The 19,275-nt window shown below is 40.7% G+C and overlaps 1 protein-coding gene across 2 annotated transcripts; it reads left to right on the top strand.

Annotated features, from left to right (window-relative positions):
- Position 1: 1 nt before the first annotated feature.
- FAM216A (family with sequence similarity 216 member A) lies at positions 2–18,837 on the top strand. Of its 2 annotated transcripts, none has more exons than XM_043986334.1 (7): positions 2–476; positions 7,673–7,713; positions 9,542–9,657; positions 12,771–12,900; positions 12,997–13,183; positions 14,276–14,358; positions 18,160–18,837. In XM_043986334.1, the coding sequence occupies exons 1-7, from the start codon at positions 394–396 to the stop codon at positions 18,270–18,272; spliced, it is 753 nt and encodes a 250-aa protein (XP_043842269.1). In that variant the 5' UTR covers positions 2–393; the 3' UTR covers positions 18,273–18,837. The 2 variants fall into 2 exon arrangements, with proteins under 2 accessions (XP_043842269.1, XP_043842277.1); XM_043986342.1 differs by lacking the exon at positions 2–476 and adding an exon at positions 738–848.
- Positions 18,838–19,275: the final 438 nt, after the last annotated feature.

Raw genomic sequence — 19,275 nt, 5'->3', positions numbered from 1 at the left:
ATTACACCAGCTAAGGGATCCTGTAAAGGGGCGTGCCCACACGTCCGTGCTTAGGATGCACGGGGCGTCATCGCCTGCTTAGGATGCGTGAGCTCCTCCCGTTTGCGGGGCATCCTCAGCCCCGAAAGATGTAAACGTGCCCCTCGTCAGCGTCCCACGCCTAGCCAGCGTTCCCGCTGCCCCGCCAGAACCCAGCCAGAGGGAGCCCCGGGAGGAGTGGGAGCGAGGGAAGGAGCCAGACAAACAGGTTGCTGGAGTGGGGGCTCTGTGTCCCGTCAACCCAACATCTCCCCGGCCTGACGCACGCCTCTTGAAGCCGGGAGAGGGATCGGGGCAAGCCTTCCTCCGTCTCTCCCTGCATTGGACGTCGCCGTCGGGGACTCCTCGGAGAAGATGCCGGGCCAGATGCAGATGCCTCTCTGGGTGGAGGAGGGCGGCCCAGCGTCGGAGCTGTCCACTGCAGCCGGGAGCGGCGGGTGAGGCTGGGGGCCCCGAAGGCTAGCATGGAGAGATGGGTGGGGGCCAGGCAATCTCTCTCTTCTGCCCTGCCCAGAGGGCGGAGGGCAACTGGCCACGGATGGAAAAGCCACGGGCGAAGAGGGAGGAGGGGGTTCTTGCTGAGGGCGGGCGAGCATCCTTTGCTGCTGGGACGAGGATGGGGAGAGGACAGCGTGACTCATGGTAGGGAGGGGGGACCTGGGGTTGGGGGAAGGCTCCCAGCATCCTCGGAGGCGTTTGGTGCAATGACTCACCTGGGTGGGTGCCACGCCACGGCGGAGGCTTCTACCCCGAGGGGGCGCTGGGCTACGAGGCTACATTTTCCCCAGAAGAAAGGCAAGGATGGCCAGGTTCGATTAGAGTGGTATAGAAACCCCTAGGGGCTTTAAGACAATAGCCTGGGAGGCTAGACGCCTGGGTTCTGCTCCCTGGGGCGGGTTGTGCGACATCAGATGTGTATTTCTTTTGCCTTCTAGAAAATGAAGCAAATCCTAATGTAAGAGAAGAGATAATAACCGGTGAACTCGTTTTGAAATAGTTTTTTATTATATTTCACCCATTCATTAAATGTTTGCTGAATGAATGAAAAAATAAATGGGTTAGTTTTAGTTGACTCCTGATTCCATTCCATGGGACTTTTCGTCTTGCGAACCAAAGGTTTATGCCTTTAAGACCTCCAGGTAGCTCAGTCCAGGGATAAACAAGGCTTCTGGAGTAGGAAGGGAGGAGAGCTTCAGTGTCCTCATCCTTATAAATAAATGAGTGGGATTAAAAACAAAAGGCACCAATAGAACTTTAGAAAGAAAAAATACCTATAAAACCACCTTTGGGTCGTGGAATGTGGAATTTCACAATCTTAAATTTACTTGTGTTTGTGTTTAAAATCATTTTGAAATTTATTCCTTTATATTGAAAGGCCTACGTAGTCATGGAGAAGGTTAAACTAGGTTACCCTTCAGGTCCCTAGGTCCAGCTCTAGATTCGACATATGCCTAGTGAGACTTTATAATATGTTAGTGCTTAGTTAAAGATGTTACCTCAATGACGGGAGAATTACTTCTATTGTTATAGATAACATCCCATCCAAACGATCCACCCATTCTTCTGCATTTGCTTAATAGATGTTTATTGACTGACTGAGGATGTCCAGTGTGCAGAAGGTCTTCCTTTCTGCCTTTTTAAAAATACATATTTTTTATTTGCTGGTAGTCTTAGAGTCATTCATTCCTCACTCAATACATGGCTAGCCCATTTCCTTTTCTGATTATATTTTCCTGGATTATATTCTTTATACCACTTCTTGTGTATAGGTCCTAATATTGCAGCTGACTTAGCCTATTTGTCTTTTCCATTGTCCTTGGAGTCACCAACTACTGTGATCCATTAGAGATTGTTGTGTTCCAAGATTTACCACTCATTGGTAACAGTGGGAGAACATTTGTGTTAAAAAAAAAAAGGGTGTGTGTGTTTGTAAGAGCATGAAGAGCATGCATATGAGAGAGAGAGAGAGAGAGGGAGGGAGGGAGGAAGGGAGAGAGAGAGAGAGAGAGAGATCTTACGATATTTAAACATTGTAGAATTTCAAAAACATAATCCAATCTAGTCCCTCAACAAGTGTTTAGTAATATGCCAGGCACTAAGATACAAATTTTAAAAACAAAGAATTCCCCTTTCACTACACTGTAGTAGAAGCTTACACTCTCTCCCACTTATTCCCCTCTGGGCCCAGCTCACTGTCTGTCTCCCCTTCCTATACAAGATATACTAACCATCTAACTACATGTCACAGTTTGAACAGTAGACATTTTTCATCAATGTGTTTTTTCCTGTATAGATTATTATGCTGACCTCTTTTGAGTGATAATTGGGCTTGGAGTTTTTTATTTTTATTTTGTTCTGTTTTTGTCTTTGTTTTGTTTTAGCGTTCTGGGTTTTGACATAATCAGGACAATGTTATCCACAAACAGTAGAATCTGGTAGAACTCACCATTTATAGGCAATGAATCCCTCTTCCATTTGGACCCTCTGTGGAACATCCTCCATGACAACATGAGCATATGTATATAAAGGAATACCTTTTAATATTTACTTAAAAGTAAATGCAAATATTTGTAACATCAGAAAATTCCATATTCCATGGCCTATAGGTATTTTTCTTCTTTTAAAAATTTTATTGATACCTTTTATTAAAAACAGTTCCACAAAACAAACTCATAAAGTGACTGTTTCTTACACTTTACACAACATTTTGCACCTCCAACGTCTGTGCTCAGAAGAGAGAAATATATTAATTTCATCATTAGTCTTCTGGGACTGTGATTGGTTGTTGCATTCAGTCTAGATTTTTATGTCTTAGAATTGTGTTCACTTATTTTATTGTAGTCATTATGCTCACTGTTCTCTTGGTTCTGCTTTCTTTACTTTGTATCAATTTCTACAGTTCAAATAGGGAAGTCATGTCTCTCCAAATTCACATACTTGTCATAATGCATGGGGCAGTAATAGTCTATGACGTTCTTATACCACCATTTGTTCAGCCATTTCCCAGTGGCTTCCACTTTCTTTAGATTTGCTTTGCTACTCTGAAAGTGTTGCTGTGAATATTGGGGGCATATATAGGACTTTGCCTTGCCATCTCTGACTTTCCTTGGGGTATATGCCAAATAGCAAGATTGCTACATCAAACGTTCTGAACATTTTAGTGACTTTTTGTTTTGTTTTTGTATAATTCCAAATGGTTTTTTGCAATAGCTAGGCCAGTTCACAGATCCACCTAGAGTGTGTTAGTGTACCTGTCTTCTTGTGGTTCCTCCAGTATTTTCTACCAATATCTTGGCCATTTTGATGGATATGAGGTGAAATCAGACAGTAATTCCACCAACATTTATTAAGTGCTTACTGTGTGCCAGGCACTGGGCTAAATGCTGGGAATATGCAAGCAGTACCTGTTCTCAAGGAGTGGCACCCAGGGAGAAATGAAGGACCAAACACGGTAGACTTGGGCACTTTCCTTGAAATGGAAGTTCCAACCTTGGAAGGGGCTGCAGAGGTGGAATGATCCTCCAGGGTATCAGAAGGGCTGGTGGGAAATCTCTCCAAGTAAGAAGGCTGCTCTGGCATCATAGGGAAGGGAGTCTAGAGAGTCGGGAGTGGGGCCCTGGTCCTTGTTTGAATTTTAATTTCTTTTATATGTAATTTGGAGAATTCGTTCATATAGTTGTTAACAGTTTTCATTTCTTCTTCTGAAAACCGTTCATATCCTTTAACCATTTATATATTGAAAAATTATATATGTATATATGTATCCAGCGGGCAACAGAGAGTGCAGTTTTCCGATGTCCTTGTTGCGGCAGGAGCTACAGCTCCCCTATCGGACTGCATAGCCACACTGTGGCCTGTGGCTCTTCAAGGCGCTGATCTATGGTCGTCCGTGACTGGTGGGAAGCCTACTATTACTACTATCCTTATAATTTATAACAACATATATGTATGATTACATATATGTAATCCACATACAAAGTCTTACATATTTATATGCCTCCTCTTTACATCTTGTGTGTAAATTTTCTCAGAGATGGTTGGTGCAAAGATGTTTTTCCCACTAACCTTTTCTTATTTATTTAAGTTGCATTTTTTGTGCAAAAGCTTTCCAATCTTAAACAGTGAAAAGTGTCCGTTTTGTTTTATGTAATCTCTGCTATACATTGTTTGGTTATGAATGCTTTCCCCGTCCATTGTTGTGATAGGAATTTCCTTCCATTCTTCACATTTTTTAATGAAAAAAATTTATTATTTGTGTGACCTTTTATATTTGGGTTGCTTGTCCATTTAGAATGTTATAAAAATGGTAAATGGTACTGGATGCAAGTCCAAGGCCCACAGGCAGTTTTTCAGTTTTGACAAGGCTCAAAGCTTCAGATGAACAATAAATGGAGCCCAGCAATTTTCAGACCTTGAAGAGGGCAAGCAAAAGGCCTTGTTGAGAAGACTCTCCCAAGAGCTCTAAGCCTTCGCTTTGCCCCACTCCCCTTTCCTCAAAGCAGAGATGTTGTTATTGCTATTGTTGAGTTGTCTGAGTCATGGTCAACTCTTCGTGACCCCGTTTGGGGTGTTCTTGGCAAAGACACTGGACTGGTTTGATATGGAGGTACTTTGGTGATATTCTGTGATTATCTCAGACAACACTGATGTCATCATTGTCGATGAACTCCACTTGCATATAATATACAGCCAGTATCAGTGTGTCCCTTAACTAACTAACCGTAATGCAAATCAGTCTTCAATTAGATTATAAGCTTCTGTAGGGCAGGGATAATGCTTTCTATTTATTTTGCAGCTGATACATTGCTCCAGACTTTAATTCACAGTTATTAAGTAGCTCCTAAGTTCCAGTTATTGTACTAGGAGCAAAGACACCAAATGAAATAAATAGTCCCTGGCCTCAAGGAGCTTATATTCTTGGGGGAGGTAGGAAAGGGGTAAAGAAGCTCAGTAAGTACTGGTTGAATTCAGAGAGAACAAGGTAGGGGTTGATTGGGACAAAAGGCCACCTACTCAGGGGGCAGGTGGTGGCACAGTGGATAAAGCACTGGCCTTGGATTCAGGAGGACTTGAGTTCAAATCCGGCCTCAGACACTTGACACTTACTGGCTGTGTGACCCTGGGCAAGTCATTTAACCCTCATTGCCTTGAAGAAAAAAAAAAGACCACCTACTCAAAATAAATAACTGGAGTCCGGAGAGGGGATATGGTAAGTGCGCCTGTGCAAGTTCTGAAGCAAGTATTATGTATGTTCCTAATGCAATACCCCCTCCCACCCCTGTCCGACTCCCACTGACTGGTCATCAGGACATACAATCTATACACGACATCTAACCCAGTCAGAAAACGGCAAGATGTATAGCATACTCTGCTCATTAGCTGATCATGAGCTCATGCTGGGAGGGGTGGGGGTGGACGCTAAGATTTATGGTATAGCCCGTGTGTCCCTGAAATTTAAAAAGGACTGGCTGTAATCTAGACACTAGGGAAATAATGAACTATACGACCAAGATAGGGTTTCCCTGAGAAGAACACACTATTCCCGCTTTGTTTTTCACAGGGTGATGGTAGGAGAGAGTTATCTATCTTGGGCACTCATTGGCTTATTTTGCCTGGAGGAAATGTATGTAAAAGTTCCCACCTATACTAACTCAACTGTTCATTTTTAGAAAGGCTTTTTATATTTTCAGTCAATAATCCCTTCCGATAGCAGTCCACACACACACACACACACACACAGAGTAAGTAAATACAAAAAAATTTTATTTTAAGTTGAGGAAATCACAAGAAAGTCTTCTGTAGGAGGTAGAAGGAATGACCCTTGCAAGGAGCTGAGCACCCTAAGAGGGGGAAGGGAAGAAAGAGAACAAAGGAAGTCAGCTGGCACAGTGGATACAGTGCTGAATCACGATTCAGGAAGACCTGAGTTCAAATGTAGCTTTAGATATTCTTAAGTTGTATGACTGAGCAACTCATTTAACTTCTATTTGCCTTATTTTTCTCATCTGTAAAATGGGAATAATAATAGCACCTACCTTGCAGGGGTATTCTGAAGCTAGAATGAGATATTTGTAAAGTGTTTTGCAAACCTTAAAATGCTATAGAAGTGCTAGCTATGGTCGTTGTTTTAGATGGGAGATGGAATGGCAGTTAGGGAAACAGCAGTTATCCAGTAAGCATTTATTAAGCACTTACTATATGCTAGGTAGGTACTGTGCTAAGCAATGGGGACAAAAAAGAGTCAAAAGACAGTTCCTGTCTTCAAGGAACTCACAGTCTAATGAAATTCAAGTCTAATGCAACTCACGAGCAAACAAACATGTACAGAAAAGCCATATATAGAATAAATAGGAAATAGTTTCTTCTTTTTTTTTTTTTTGCAGGGCAATGAGGTTAAGTGACTTGCCCAGGGTCACAGAGCTAGTAAGCTTTAAATGCCTCAGAGTCAATCAATCAATTAACAAATATTTAAATTAAATTAATTTAATTTAAAATTAATTAAATTACTAACTATTTAATAAGCACCTACTATGTGCCAACCACTAACCTACCTTACCAACATCATTATATAATACTCCCCTTTCTGCATTCTACAATCTAGTCAAACTAGCCTTCACACTGTTCCTCTCGCATAGAATGCACCTCCATCTTTGCTTGGCTTGTCTCCCGTGACTCTAATGCAGTCTCTCATTACCTCTATCTCCCAGAATCCCTAGTCTCCTTCAAGAGTCAGCTTAAATTCTACCTTTTGTATGAAGCCTTTCCTGCTCCCCTCAACTGCTAGTACCTTCCCATCAAAATCACTTTTTTTGGGGGGGGGGCAGGGCATTGAGGGTTAAGTGATTTGCCCAAGGTCACACAGCTAGTAAGTGTCAAGTGTCTGAGGCCAAATTTGAACTCAGGTTCTCTTGAATCCAGAATCAGTGCTTTATCCACTGTGCCACCTAGCTGCCCCCCATCAAAATCACTTTTGACGTAATTTGTATATCCTGAGAAATGCACATGTTTATTTCCCCTGGCTTGATTGTAAACTCCCAGGGAAGGACTGTTTGAGCTTTGTATTTGTAGCTCCAGTGACTAAGTGTGGTGGCTGACTCATAGCAGACACTTATTGATGGATAGATTTTATAAGAATGGTCAAAATTTAACAGACACATTATTATTATTATTATTATTATTATTATTATTATTATTATTATTATTATTGGTGAGGCAATTGGGGTTAAGTGACTTGCCCAGGGTCACACAGCTAGTAAGTGTCAAGTGTCTGAGGCTGGATTTGAACTCAGGTCCTCCTGAATCCAGGGCCAGTGCTCTATCCACTGCACCACCTAGCTGCCCCCAACAGACACTTATTGATGGATAGATTTTATAGGAAAGGTCAAAATAAAACAAAACAAAACACCTCAACCAAGTCACTTTGAGACATCCTGTGAGAGCATTATCATCTGAGAGATAACGATTGTGCTGAGGAAATACTGAGGTGTGGGCGAAGCCCAAGAGAAATGGGACCAGAGAAGAAGCAGCAAGTACAGTTAGCCAAATGACCTTTCCTTTCCTTTCTCTCCTTTTTCTGGTCCTACAGAAGTGCTGGTGATTATAGGCTGCTATTTATGTTCTTTATTTTTAACAGATCAGCTGGGCATCCTTGTTACCAGAATCCAGAATGTCCGGGTAAGTACAGCATACAGAGCTGATAATAAGTATAATTAAGATAGTTCAAAGAGGACAATTTGCCTGTAACTACTCACACAGTGGGCTGGAGTTGGGAGGCTTTTTTGTTTTTGCTTTTGAAGCAGTGCTTTAGAATAGCCTTCCAGCTTTGTCTTGAAGACAGCCAAAGAACTATCCAGCAGAGTCTTTTCCCTTCTGTTGATCTTCCTTGCAGGCAACACCTTCTCCCCCCCCACCCAAAATACTATATTCTAAAAGTTAACATCTGGAACCAAAGAGAACTGATTTTTTATTATCTGAAGCTCAGAGGCCAAGTGTAGTCTGTATCCTGCAGGAAAGAATACACAATTGAATACAGTTATCCCTTCCACATTTCTGGAAAATCCAAGTAAAATTTTTTGGCCCTACCTTCATACCAGAGAAGAAATCTGAATTATTATGGTATTAAAAGAAAAAATATGTTGATATTATGCAATACTATACATACTTTTTTTGCATTTCTGAATTTCTAAACTTTTTCTGTGTCATCTGCTGGCCTTCTTGTGTCATCTGTGGCTTCTAAAAGGCTCCCCCCAAATTCCCACTTAATTTTTTATGCCCACCCATGATATATGGAAATCTCCATGAGGAAAGTCAAGATGTGAAAAGTCAAGATGTGCTTAGAGGATAACTTTTCCCCCTTAACTTAAAACGAGAAGTGGTGTTTTGGGTGTGCATGCTGTCGGCCTACTCTACCAGGTAAGAAACAAGACTGTTTAACTTCAAGAAGACTAGCAAGGACACAGGAGCTGTCTTCAGATAGCTGCCCCATGGAGGAGGTATTGTAAATCAGAGGGCAGGACCAAGAACCAAAGGGTAGAAGTTGCCAAGTGGCAAATACAGACTTAATGGAGGGACAATGAAAGGTATCCCACAGTGCAATGGGCTGCCCCAAGTGAAGAGGCTGAGTGCCCGCTTGCAAAGGATTTTGTAGTCTAGGCACTGGTTGGACTTGATGGTCTTTCAATACTCTTCTCACCCTGAGTTTTCTATGATTCTGTGGTGGTTTTCCAAAGGAACCTTGCCCTTGGCTCTCCAAATTTTTCTTGGGAATTGGAGCAAATTTGTTTCCTTTTATTTTGAAAGTATTATGGTAATTTTAAAATAAATTTTTGTTTTGTTTCTCTCTCTTTTTTTTTTGTGAGGCAATTGGGGTTAAGTGACTTGCCCAGGGTCACACAGCTAGTAAATGTCAAGTGTCTAAGGTGGGATTTCAACTCAGGTCCTCCTGAATCCAAGGCCGGTGCTTTATCCACTGAGCCACCTAGCTGCCCCTGTTTTGTTTTTTAATGTCAATTACTCTCCTAGTGAAATTATTTCTGGGGCTAAGTTTTACATTAATCAGCACACATTGGAAATAGACAAGGGAATTTGGCACTTAGGGATTGCTATGTTGTTCTTGTGAGCCTGGCCTTAAAGCCTATTATATAAGTATAATTTTTAACCCTAATATTTATGGCAGGAATGCAGGTATTACTTGTATTATTCAAATCCATTGTGGGTGATCTAGCCCAAAACCTAATTGTTCTTTTTTGCCTAGGGCTCACACTTGAATATTGCCTATTTTAAAATTCCTACTTAAGTATCCAACTGTGTATATTTTAAGTTGTTTGAATGCACCAAAGTTGGCTTACAGGTATAAATTGTCTGATATGTAGAAACTGCCAAGATCAGCTCTCTCCCAGGATCCTTGGGGGGCATTTCTATGTTTACAGGTCTTCCTGATTAGGTTACTGCATTATTTTCTTCGTCCATGACATTTTTATGTTAATATCCTCTTGTGCCACAGATAGAATTGAAGAACAAAAAATAGAACCACATATAGCCAGGCTGCGGGAGTTATGGACCACACCTCAGCTCCAAACTGTTCACATTCCTAAATCGATGAATGCACCATTTCTCAAGGTATGCTTAGTGGGAAAGGGAAATTTTATTAGAAACTAGCGGTCTTCTGTACTGCGGCTGGGCTTTTGGCTGAAGAACATGGAATTTCAAGGGCAAGGTACTGAAAAGTGAGAACCAGACCCTCCAGAAGGGTATTTGTACTTAGCACAGCAACCTGAAGCACCCAGAAGGACATATACTTCCCGAGGGGCAGAGACTAATTTTAATTTGTTTATTTTATTTCATTTATTTATTTGTTTGTTTGTTCATTCATTCCTTCATTCATCTATTTATTAATTTTTGTGGGGCAATGAGGGTTAAGTGACTTGCCCAGGGTCACACAGCTAGTAAGTGTCAAGTGTCTGAGGCCAAATTTGAACTCAGGTACTCCTGAATCTAGGGCTGGTACTTTATCCACTGTACCACCTAGCTGCCCCCCAGAGATTAATTTTTTAAAAATTGTCTTTGTATCTCCAATGTCTACCATAGTGCCTTGCACATAGTAAATGCTTTATAAATGTTTGTTGAATCAAGGTAAATCCTATACATACAGCAGGTAGTCAATAAATATTTTTCAGATGAATACATTCCTCTTAAAGCTTGCAACACTGTAGCTTCTCTGTGAGAAAACTCATTATTTATTTCTTCTTCTGAGCTCTGACTGTCCTAGTTTGGTTTTGTTTCTTTTTCTCAATGGGGAATTAGGACCAGGGCTCAAGGTGTCCTAGGAAAGTGTATCCTACTGATGGCAAAATGTCCAGAGAAGGTAATGGCTTCCAATTTAAAAGTCTAAGCTAGTTATATGGGGGTAGGGAGGAGAGGGAGATAGAGATTGAGAGAGAGAGAGAGAAAGAGAAGGAGAAGGAGAGAGGGAGAGAGAGAGAAAGAGAAGGAGGAGAGAGGGAGAGAGAAAGAGAGAGAGAAGGAGAAGGAGAGAGGGAGAAGGAAGAAGAGGAGAGGAGAGAAGAGGAAAGGACTATAGCTCAGTTTCCCTGACCCTCAAAAATAATTAGAGCAAACTGACAAGAAATCAGGCAGCAAATAATTATTTCTAATATAATTTAATTCTTTGCACTGCTCAGCAAAGCTCCCAGCTGTCCTGTGCATTCAATGCTATGTAGCCAGGAGGGTTAAGAGAGTTACTGAAGATTTTCTGTAAACTGGGGGAGTCTGCGTGAACTTTTTTTTTTTAAACAAGAATATTCAAGTGGCTCTGTGATCTCCTTGATGTGGATATGTTCTCTCTAGTCAATGCACATTCCAACCCATACACTGCAATTCTTGTCCAAACTCCTTGAAGTTTGTCACAGAAGTTCTACTGAATGTGTTGTGAGACTTTTGGGTGGGGGGCAATGGGGATTAAGTGACTTGCCCAGGGTCACACAGCTAGTGTCAAGTGTCTGAGACCGGATTTGAACTCAGGTCCTCCTGAATCCAGGGCTGGTGGTTTATCCACTGCACCACCTAGCTGCCCCTGTATGAGACTTCTTTACTTGCTCCTGATGTTTTTGAGGATACTAGTAGAAAACCAAGGCCGGTGACCATTTATCCCTCTTATATTGATATCTATGCAGTGTTTGCTGCATTACCCCACTCAAAAACTCACATATATGTATGTATATGTGTATATGTATACACATGTGTTTGTAGATATAAAGAGATATGTAAATATAAGCACGGACATGTGTGTATATACAAATAGACATGTGTATGTATATATACACATATATGTATGTATATATGTGTATATACACATCTAATGGATATAGGCACTGTGAGAATCAGAGCACTACCAGCCTGCTGAGAAAGATATTACAGGGAAGCTCCACCATGAAAAGAAAGCATGTAACTTAGCATCCGGAAGTGACCTTTCTGGGGTTTCAAAGGTCAGATTGGCATCAGGAAGTTGTGTCTACTGCCTGTGGATCGTGTCCATCAGAGCTACCAGCCAATTAGCTTGGAGTTGTGTGTGTGAACAGCCTTGTTTCCTGTTTCACAGAGGGCTTCTGGGAGAAACCACTGAGAAGCGGGTCTTTTCGTTTCCGGACTTTGGCTTGGCAGCAGAGACAGGGAGAATAGGGAGAACTTCACGTGGGCTGTTAGGGAAGGGCAAGTTTTTCCTCTCTGGCTATACTGGATAGATCCAAATTAGGGTTTTCCTCTCTCACTCTTTCCATTAGCTTCTAATACACTTTAGTAAATACTTAAAAGGCTAAACTCTTGCTAAAGCTTCTAATTTAAGGCGACCACTCATTAGATTTTAGACATCACAGATAGAATTTTAGACCTTACAGCATATTTCCTTCAATACTTCTGTAATTTCATCATAGTAGGGACTCCCTCTTGTTAATATCAGCCATAATCCTTCTATGACTTAAAAGATGAATGACCTTCAAGATCATTTTAGAAACAGCTGGTGGGGCAGTGAATAGAGTAGTGGGCCTGGAGTCAGGAAGACTTGAGTCCAGTTTTGGTCTCAGACATTCACTAGCTGGGTGACATTGCACAATTCACTTACTCTGCCATAGTTTCTTCAACTGTAAAACGAGAATCATAGGGGCAGCTAGATGGTGCAGTGGTTAAGGCACCGGTCCTGGATTCAGGAGTACCTGAGTTCAAATCCAGCCTGAGACACTTGACACTTACTAGCTGTGTGACCCTGGGCAAGTCACTTAACCCCCATTGCCTGCAAAAAAAAAAAGAAAGAAAGAAAAAAAAATGAGAATCATAATAGCATCCACCTTCCAGGGCTGTTGTGAGGATTAAATGAGATAATATTTGTAAAACTCTTAGTGCAGAGTAAGTGCCTAATAAATGCTTGTTCCCTTCTACCTCCCCACCCCTTTTAAGACTTGCCCTAGAAAAAGATTGCAAACCCTGCAGTCAATGTGGTAAGAAGCATCTCTGGACTTAGGTTGATCCTTGAGTGACAGACAGATGTGCCCACATTTGATGCCTTTCTACCTTCTAGAGGACATGTTTTGTTGGCATAGCCTTCAAAACCCCAGGGTGGCCTCCAGGCCACACACAAGGAGGCACCAGGGGAAGATTTGACTAGAATCATTTCCTTTAAACTTAAGCTGAACTGCTCATTTTCTGTTCAGTAACTGGGATTGTAAATTTCTCTATTTCAGCATCCAGAATTCACGACAGGTCAAAAGCGCTATCTCTGCAGCATCACCAAGATCTATAACACAGATTCATTGAAGACACTGATGAAGAGACAGTACATGCACATGATTCAGCATGACACACAAAAGCCAGGCAAGTGTCCACAGTGCCATTGCCCTTCTCTTAACCTGTTGCCTATAATGCCTTGCCTGAGGCAATTCTAACTCCTGACTTTGATTGCTATTGAAGGTATCTCTACCCATCACAGAAGCCAGATCAGTCCACGCTATTCCCAGAAGCAGCATTCTCCTTGCACCACATGGAGACACCAGCTGGAAAGGTTGGACTCACTGCATTCTAGCATCATAGCTACACCATCAACTGAAACACAGGCCATACAGCATTCTCTCTGGCAACCAGGGAGGAACAAAGAAGGGTATGTCATCACTTGCTTTGAAGGAATCGAATCCCTTAAAATATGGATTAAATTTCTAATCCTGCTTGTTGCCTTTTTTTTTTTTGGGTGGGGCACTGAGGGTTAAGTGACTTGCTCAGGGTCACACAGCTAGTAAGTGTCAAGTGTCTGAGGCCAGATTTGAACTCAGGTCCTTCTGAATTCAGGGCTGCTGCTTTATCTACTGCTCCCCCTGGTTGCTTTTAATTTGTTGAATTTAGAACAGAAAAACATGGGTCAAAAGCAGGGTGAAACCTTCTTATAATATGAAATGTTAGTCCAGACTAGGAAATGTCCTTTTCTCTGTCCCAAACCAGATTTGGGGGCATGGCCTACCCAAGGCCTTCCCCTGATAACCTCCATTGTTAGCACTCTCTACCTCTGGAACTTGTATTTACTTTTCTGTTTGTTGTATGTACCCAGTAGAAAGTAAACTCTTTGAGAGCAGATACCATTTGTATCTTCATAGCTCCACTGCTTGCTTGATCTTGATACCTTACACAGAGATGTTTAATAAACATATGTAGAGGGGCAGCTACGTGGTGCAGTGGATAAAGCACTGGCCCTGGATTTAGGAGTACCTGAGTTCAAATCCAGCCTCAGATACTTGACACTAGCTGTGTGACCCTGGGCAAGTCACTTAACCCCAATTGCCTCGCTAAAAAATTAAAAAATAAAATAAAATAAAATAAACATATGTAGAGTTGAATGGCAAAAACTGGTTGGTCATTGAAAGATGGGAAACAACTACCATCCAAAGACAAAGCAGAAGCAATGAGCTCTGGGAGGAATCCTCCATCAGATAACAGAGAACAATACCCTAAAGCGGTTTTGTTTGGCAAAGAAGGGATGATGACTGACTGAGTGCTCAACCTTTGCTACAACCCTAAGCTTTGAGCTTTGGAGTAATAATAATAATAATAATAATAATTTTTAAATCCCACAAGGCTGGTCTAGCTTCTTCTGTGATTGTCGCTGGCAGCTTAACAAAAGAAAGCTTGCATTGGCGTCCATACACACCTTGTAGCTGTACATTTTATTGGATGAACTTTAAAGTATTTCTCTTCTTTACAGGTTAAAATGTGGCCCTCTACCTAAAGCAAGATGTAAGTCACTAAAGATTTTTCCAAGACCCATCAAAGCTTTCAGATACCCAGGTAAATACCCAGTTAAAAAAAGGATTGGATATTGGGACAAAAAAATGGGGAACTAGGCTTAAACATTTTTATTTCAGTGAAATATAGTTTGACTTCTCTTCTAGAATATATTCAGAATGCAGGAGCTAATTTCCTTCTATCCGTCTTGATAAATTAAAAATAAATGTGATTTGTGGTTTTGTTTAATTTTAAAGGAAAACACATAACCCAGGAGTAAGAGTCAAGAATAAGATGATAGCATCATTGGTCTATAACTGGAAAGCCCTTTGAGGTCATTTGATCCAGCTCCTCACTTAGAGGATGAGGAAATTGAGGTCCAGAGGGATGAAGCATCTTGCCCAAGATTATACTCAAGGGTAGTAAGTGACAGAGGGAGAAGTTAAACTTCCTCTTCTGACCTCCAGTTCTAATGTCACTGTACCACACTCAGTGAACATTTAAGTTTGCTGCTATGGATAGTCTTTATTCTTTTTTTTTTTTTAAGTGAGGCAGTTGGGGTTAAGTGACTTGCCCAGGGTCACACAGCTAGTAAGTGTTAAGTGTCTGAGGCTGGATTTGAACTCAGGTACTCCTGACTCCAGGGCCGGTGCTCTATCCACTGCACCATCTAGCTGCCCCCATAGTCTTTATTCTAAACAAACTGGATATACACAGAATTGATGACACTACTGTGAGAGAATCAGCAGCCTCAAGCTTCAGGACTTTTCAGGCTGTAATTACATTCATTCACCTTTCATTGGTCCTCTTTGAAAACAAAGGATGAACAAGAGCAACAACAAACACTGTGCAAGGTATGTTAGATAAGGAGGGATATACAAAGATGAGGGCCGCTAGCGGGACCTAGAGTGAGGAAGACCTGAATTTTTTTTTTTTTTTTAGGATTTATCATGAGGACTTGATCCAAATTCTTTGGAAGACCTGAATTTAAATCGGGTCTCAGATACTTTCTAGCTGTGTGACCCCCAGCAAATTACAAACCTGTTTGCCTCAGTTTCCTTATCTGTAAAAAATGAACTGGAGAAGGAAATGGCAAACCACTCACCGGAGTGATACTGATCCTTGCCAAGAATACAACAAAAGGAGTCATAAAGAATCCGACACAACTGAAACAACTCAACAACAGTATACAAAGATGAAGAAAATAATGATCTCTGCCTTAAAGTGTATAGCCTAATAAGATAAAAGACATATTCAAATTCTTATAATACAAAACAGAATGATTAGATGCACAAAAAAATGGGGTGGAAGGGAGGTGGAACAAAATAAGGGAATTTTTCAGAGAGGAAGTGATATTTGAGCCAGGTCTTTAAGAATGCAACAGGCAGAAGTTGGAGGGAGGGCATTTCAGACATAGACAATCACAGGAGCAGAGGCAGGGGCAAATGTGTGTCTCAGGATGGGTGGGTGAGTGGAAGAGAACAGTTAGAAATCCAGTTTGGTTAATCAATCAAGTATTTATTAAGTACCAGGCACTGGTCTAAGTACTAGGGATATAAATAAATGCAAAAACACAAAAACAATCCTTTCCCTAATAGAGCTTACATAGTAATAGGGAAAATTAATAATGATTGCATATTAATAGGGAAAACAACATGTAAATAAGGAAGTAGATACATGATACATATAGAGTAGAAGACTAAGCAATTTGTTCAGCCATTCCTCAATTGATAGGCATTCCCTCAATTTTCAATTGCCATCACAAAAAGAATTGCTATAAATATTTTTGTAAATATAGGTCCTTTCCACTCCCCCACTTTTAAAAAAATCACTTTGGGATACAGACCTAGCAGTGATGTTGCTGGATCCAAGCGTATACACAGTTTTATAGCCCTCTAGGCATAGAATAACAACATTATTGTAAAGATAAACAACTGTGAAATGTTAGAACTCTGATCAACACATTGATTCCAGAGGACTCAGGATAAAAAATACTATTCAGATTGAGACATATTTCCTTTGGACATGCCAAAGAAGGAATTTGTTTTCCTTGACTGTACATGTTTATAACAGGGTTGTGTTGGTTTGTTCTCAAAGGGAGCAGGAAGATGGGAAGGAGACTGAAAATTTTAGTCATTGAGTGAAAAAAGGAAAAATTTAATTAAAGAAAAAAGAATGGATTGGAGTGTGAAGAAACTTAGGGAGACCAGTTAGAGGCGACTGCAGTAACCTAGGCAAGAGACGATGGCTTGAATTAGGGCAGTGGCTATTCGATTGGAGAGAAGTCAACCCAAGAAAACATTTCTTAAGTACTTATTATGAGCTAGGCACAGTGCTAAGTTCTGGGGATACAAATAAAAGAAAAAAAGAAGTCTGCTCTCAAGGAGCTTACACTCTAAAGAGTGAAGAAAGCTAGTAGTAAATGGGAGCTGAAAATGGAAGGAGAGGAGGAGAAAGTAGGAGGCATGGTGGTTTAGTCTAGACGTAGAAGGGGAGCAGAGAGGAGAGTGAAGGATGAATGACCTAAGCCCTTCCTCAAAATAAGAGGTTCTAGGAAGAAGTCACCAATGGGAAACGAGGCCATAGGGAAGGGTCTTTCATCATGAGAAGGCAGCTGAGGCATGGAGGCAAAGTCCACCAGAATCAGGTCATCAACAACATTAAGAAAACATCATCAAAGCACAGAAGTGTGAGGGAGAATAATAGGAGATAAGGCTGATTGGAGCCAGATGGAGAACCTTGAATGTTAAACTAAAGAATTTAGATTCTATTCAGCAGTCAATAAAAAGTCATTGATTGTTTTTGAGTCAAAAACCAATGTGGTCAGAGCTGTGTCTTAGGAATATTAAATTAACAGTGCTATATAGGCTGTTGGGAAGAAAAATGCTAGAGGATAAATATTTTTGCAGTAGTATAAGGTGAAAGGTAATGAGATCCTAGACAAGGGTTGGGGCAGTAGAAATGGTCAGAAGGGAACAGATACAAGAGGATACAAGGAAGAACTGTTGAAACCAGACCAAAGGTACCATAGTGCTTTGCACATAAAAGGCAATTAGTGGAATAGATCAGACTCCACGTGAAGAACAAAGAGAGGAGTCAAAAGATTATTGCATGATCAAGGGAATGGCAGTGCTGCTAACAAATAGGGAAGTTAGAGAAGGAACAAGTTTTGGGGAGAGATGATGAATTTTCCTTTAGAAGATAATGAATTCAAAATGCCTGTGGGACAGACATCTACACCTCCACTTACTGCTTCACACAGCAGTTGTGAAGAAAGCTCTTTGTAAACCTTTAAGTGCTTTATAAATGTGTCCTATGGAGAATAAAACAAATGTGAAAATCTAGAAATTTCAAGTACTGCACCCATCAAAAAGGAAGGAATGGGGGAAAGCTACAAGTCGCAAGTATAGAGTTAGCTAATTTCTAGTATGAAAAACATTTCACTACCCTCAAGAGAGTAAATGATGGCATAAATAATCTAGTCAAGAATTCCAGAAGGGAAAACTAAACTGCTGAGTATATTCCTAAGTCTCATCAGGTAAAACTTTAGATGCTATGCATGGTATAGGGCTAATAACTACCTTCCCCATTTCCTGGCCAGAGGTATCCAGCCCCAGGGGATTTAGGGAGCTCAGATTTTACAATGGGAGCCAGTGGAAAAATGGGACATATTTTGCAGAACTCATAAACACCTGGAGTCTCATTTTGCAAAGTGTGGAATACCTTCATGGGCTTGCAAGCAAAAGTTGGTTTTGCTCTGAGTGCTTAACTAATCATTTTGAAGATTGTAATTATAATGACCTTAAGACTCCAGAATGAAATGCAGGTGGCTGTTTTTAATTAGACATTATCTTTTTCTTTCAGCTTTCACAAATGATTGTGACTCATGCATGAGTGAAGAAAAAAGAGATGAAGATTTATTAAATAAGTGTATGCAGTCAATGTCGATAGAAGAACAAGGGGAAAATCTGATGTGAATTTGACACTCCTGTCCTGTAGTCCTGGTTTCAGTTACTGGCCTAAAGCCAAGTTGTTGATTCTAACAGTCATGTGCCAAAGGAGGAGGTTGTGAATTCTGTTCATAACTAATTTTAGGTCAGTACTATGTTATTCACTATTGTCTTATTGGCTCATTTGGGAACATTCCAAAACTGGGCTTGTGAACACGTAACTGGTTTGATGTAGTTCAGTGTTTCAGTGATATTTGTGCAGTAAAATTTATCCATAATCCAAGCTCATATTTGTAGTCAAGACACTTAAAACCTTTCATGTCACTAAAAAGAAGAATAAGGATTCTTTTAGTTTTCTTTAAAGCATTTGCTACCAAAGGCTATTAAATAGTAAATTTTACATAAGCATTCCTTCTCTCTCTGCTAAATCCTCAATAAATGTTTGTTGAATTGGACTTCTTGACTATTACTTCCTAAGTATGCTAAATGGATAAACTACAGAAATATATACAGTGATATGATCATTTAAAGTGCAACTTTAACATGGAAATATTCATGTTCTGTACTTCAAGAAAAACCCTCGGATAGATACCCATTAAACAGAATGCAATAATTGGCATTACAAAAGCATTTGCCATAGATGTCCTTAAATAAGGACTTCTTAAGGCTGCTGCAGTACTTTCTACAAATCATTAATTACTTTAAAAGGCTCAGCTGTTGGGGCAGCTAGGTGGCACAGTGGATAGAGCACTGGCCCTGGAGTCAGGAGTACCTGAGTTCAAATCCGGCCTCAGACACTTAACACTTACTAGCTGTGTGACCCTGGGCAAGTCACTTAACCCCAATTGCCTCACTTAAAAAAAAAAAAAGGCTCAGCTGTTGAGGATCAGATTTTTTTAAATGAAGATAATTTCAGACTCAATTGACAAATCTGATTGGCAGATAACTTTTCAGAAACATCTTTTGTTTGAGGAAAGCATGATTATATCCAAACAAGACTACAACCAGAGAGACACCTCCAAGGCATGTC

Source organism: Dromiciops gliroides, chromosome 1, assembly GCF_019393635.1.
Source record: "Dromiciops gliroides isolate mDroGli1 chromosome 1, mDroGli1.pri, whole genome shotgun sequence".
Taxonomy (NCBI): domain Eukaryota; kingdom Metazoa; phylum Chordata; class Mammalia; order Microbiotheria; family Microbiotheriidae; genus Dromiciops; species Dromiciops gliroides.
This window is presented reverse-complemented; position numbering and strand designations above follow the sequence as displayed.

Excerpts from the sequence above, each read along its gene's own strand:
- FAM216A (XM_043986334.1), top strand. The coding sequence starts at position 394 with ATGCCGGGCCAGATGCAGATGCCTCTCTGGGTGGAGGAGGGCGGCCCA. Across the intron at positions 7,714-9,541 it reads CCAGAATCCAGAATGTCCGG|ATAGAATTGAAGAACAAAAA; the intron begins GTAAGTACAGCA and ends CTTGTGCCACAG. Across the intron at positions 12,901-12,996 it reads GCATGACACACAAAAGCCAG|GTATCTCTACCCATCACAGA; the intron begins GCAAGTGTCCAC and ends TTGCTATTGAAG.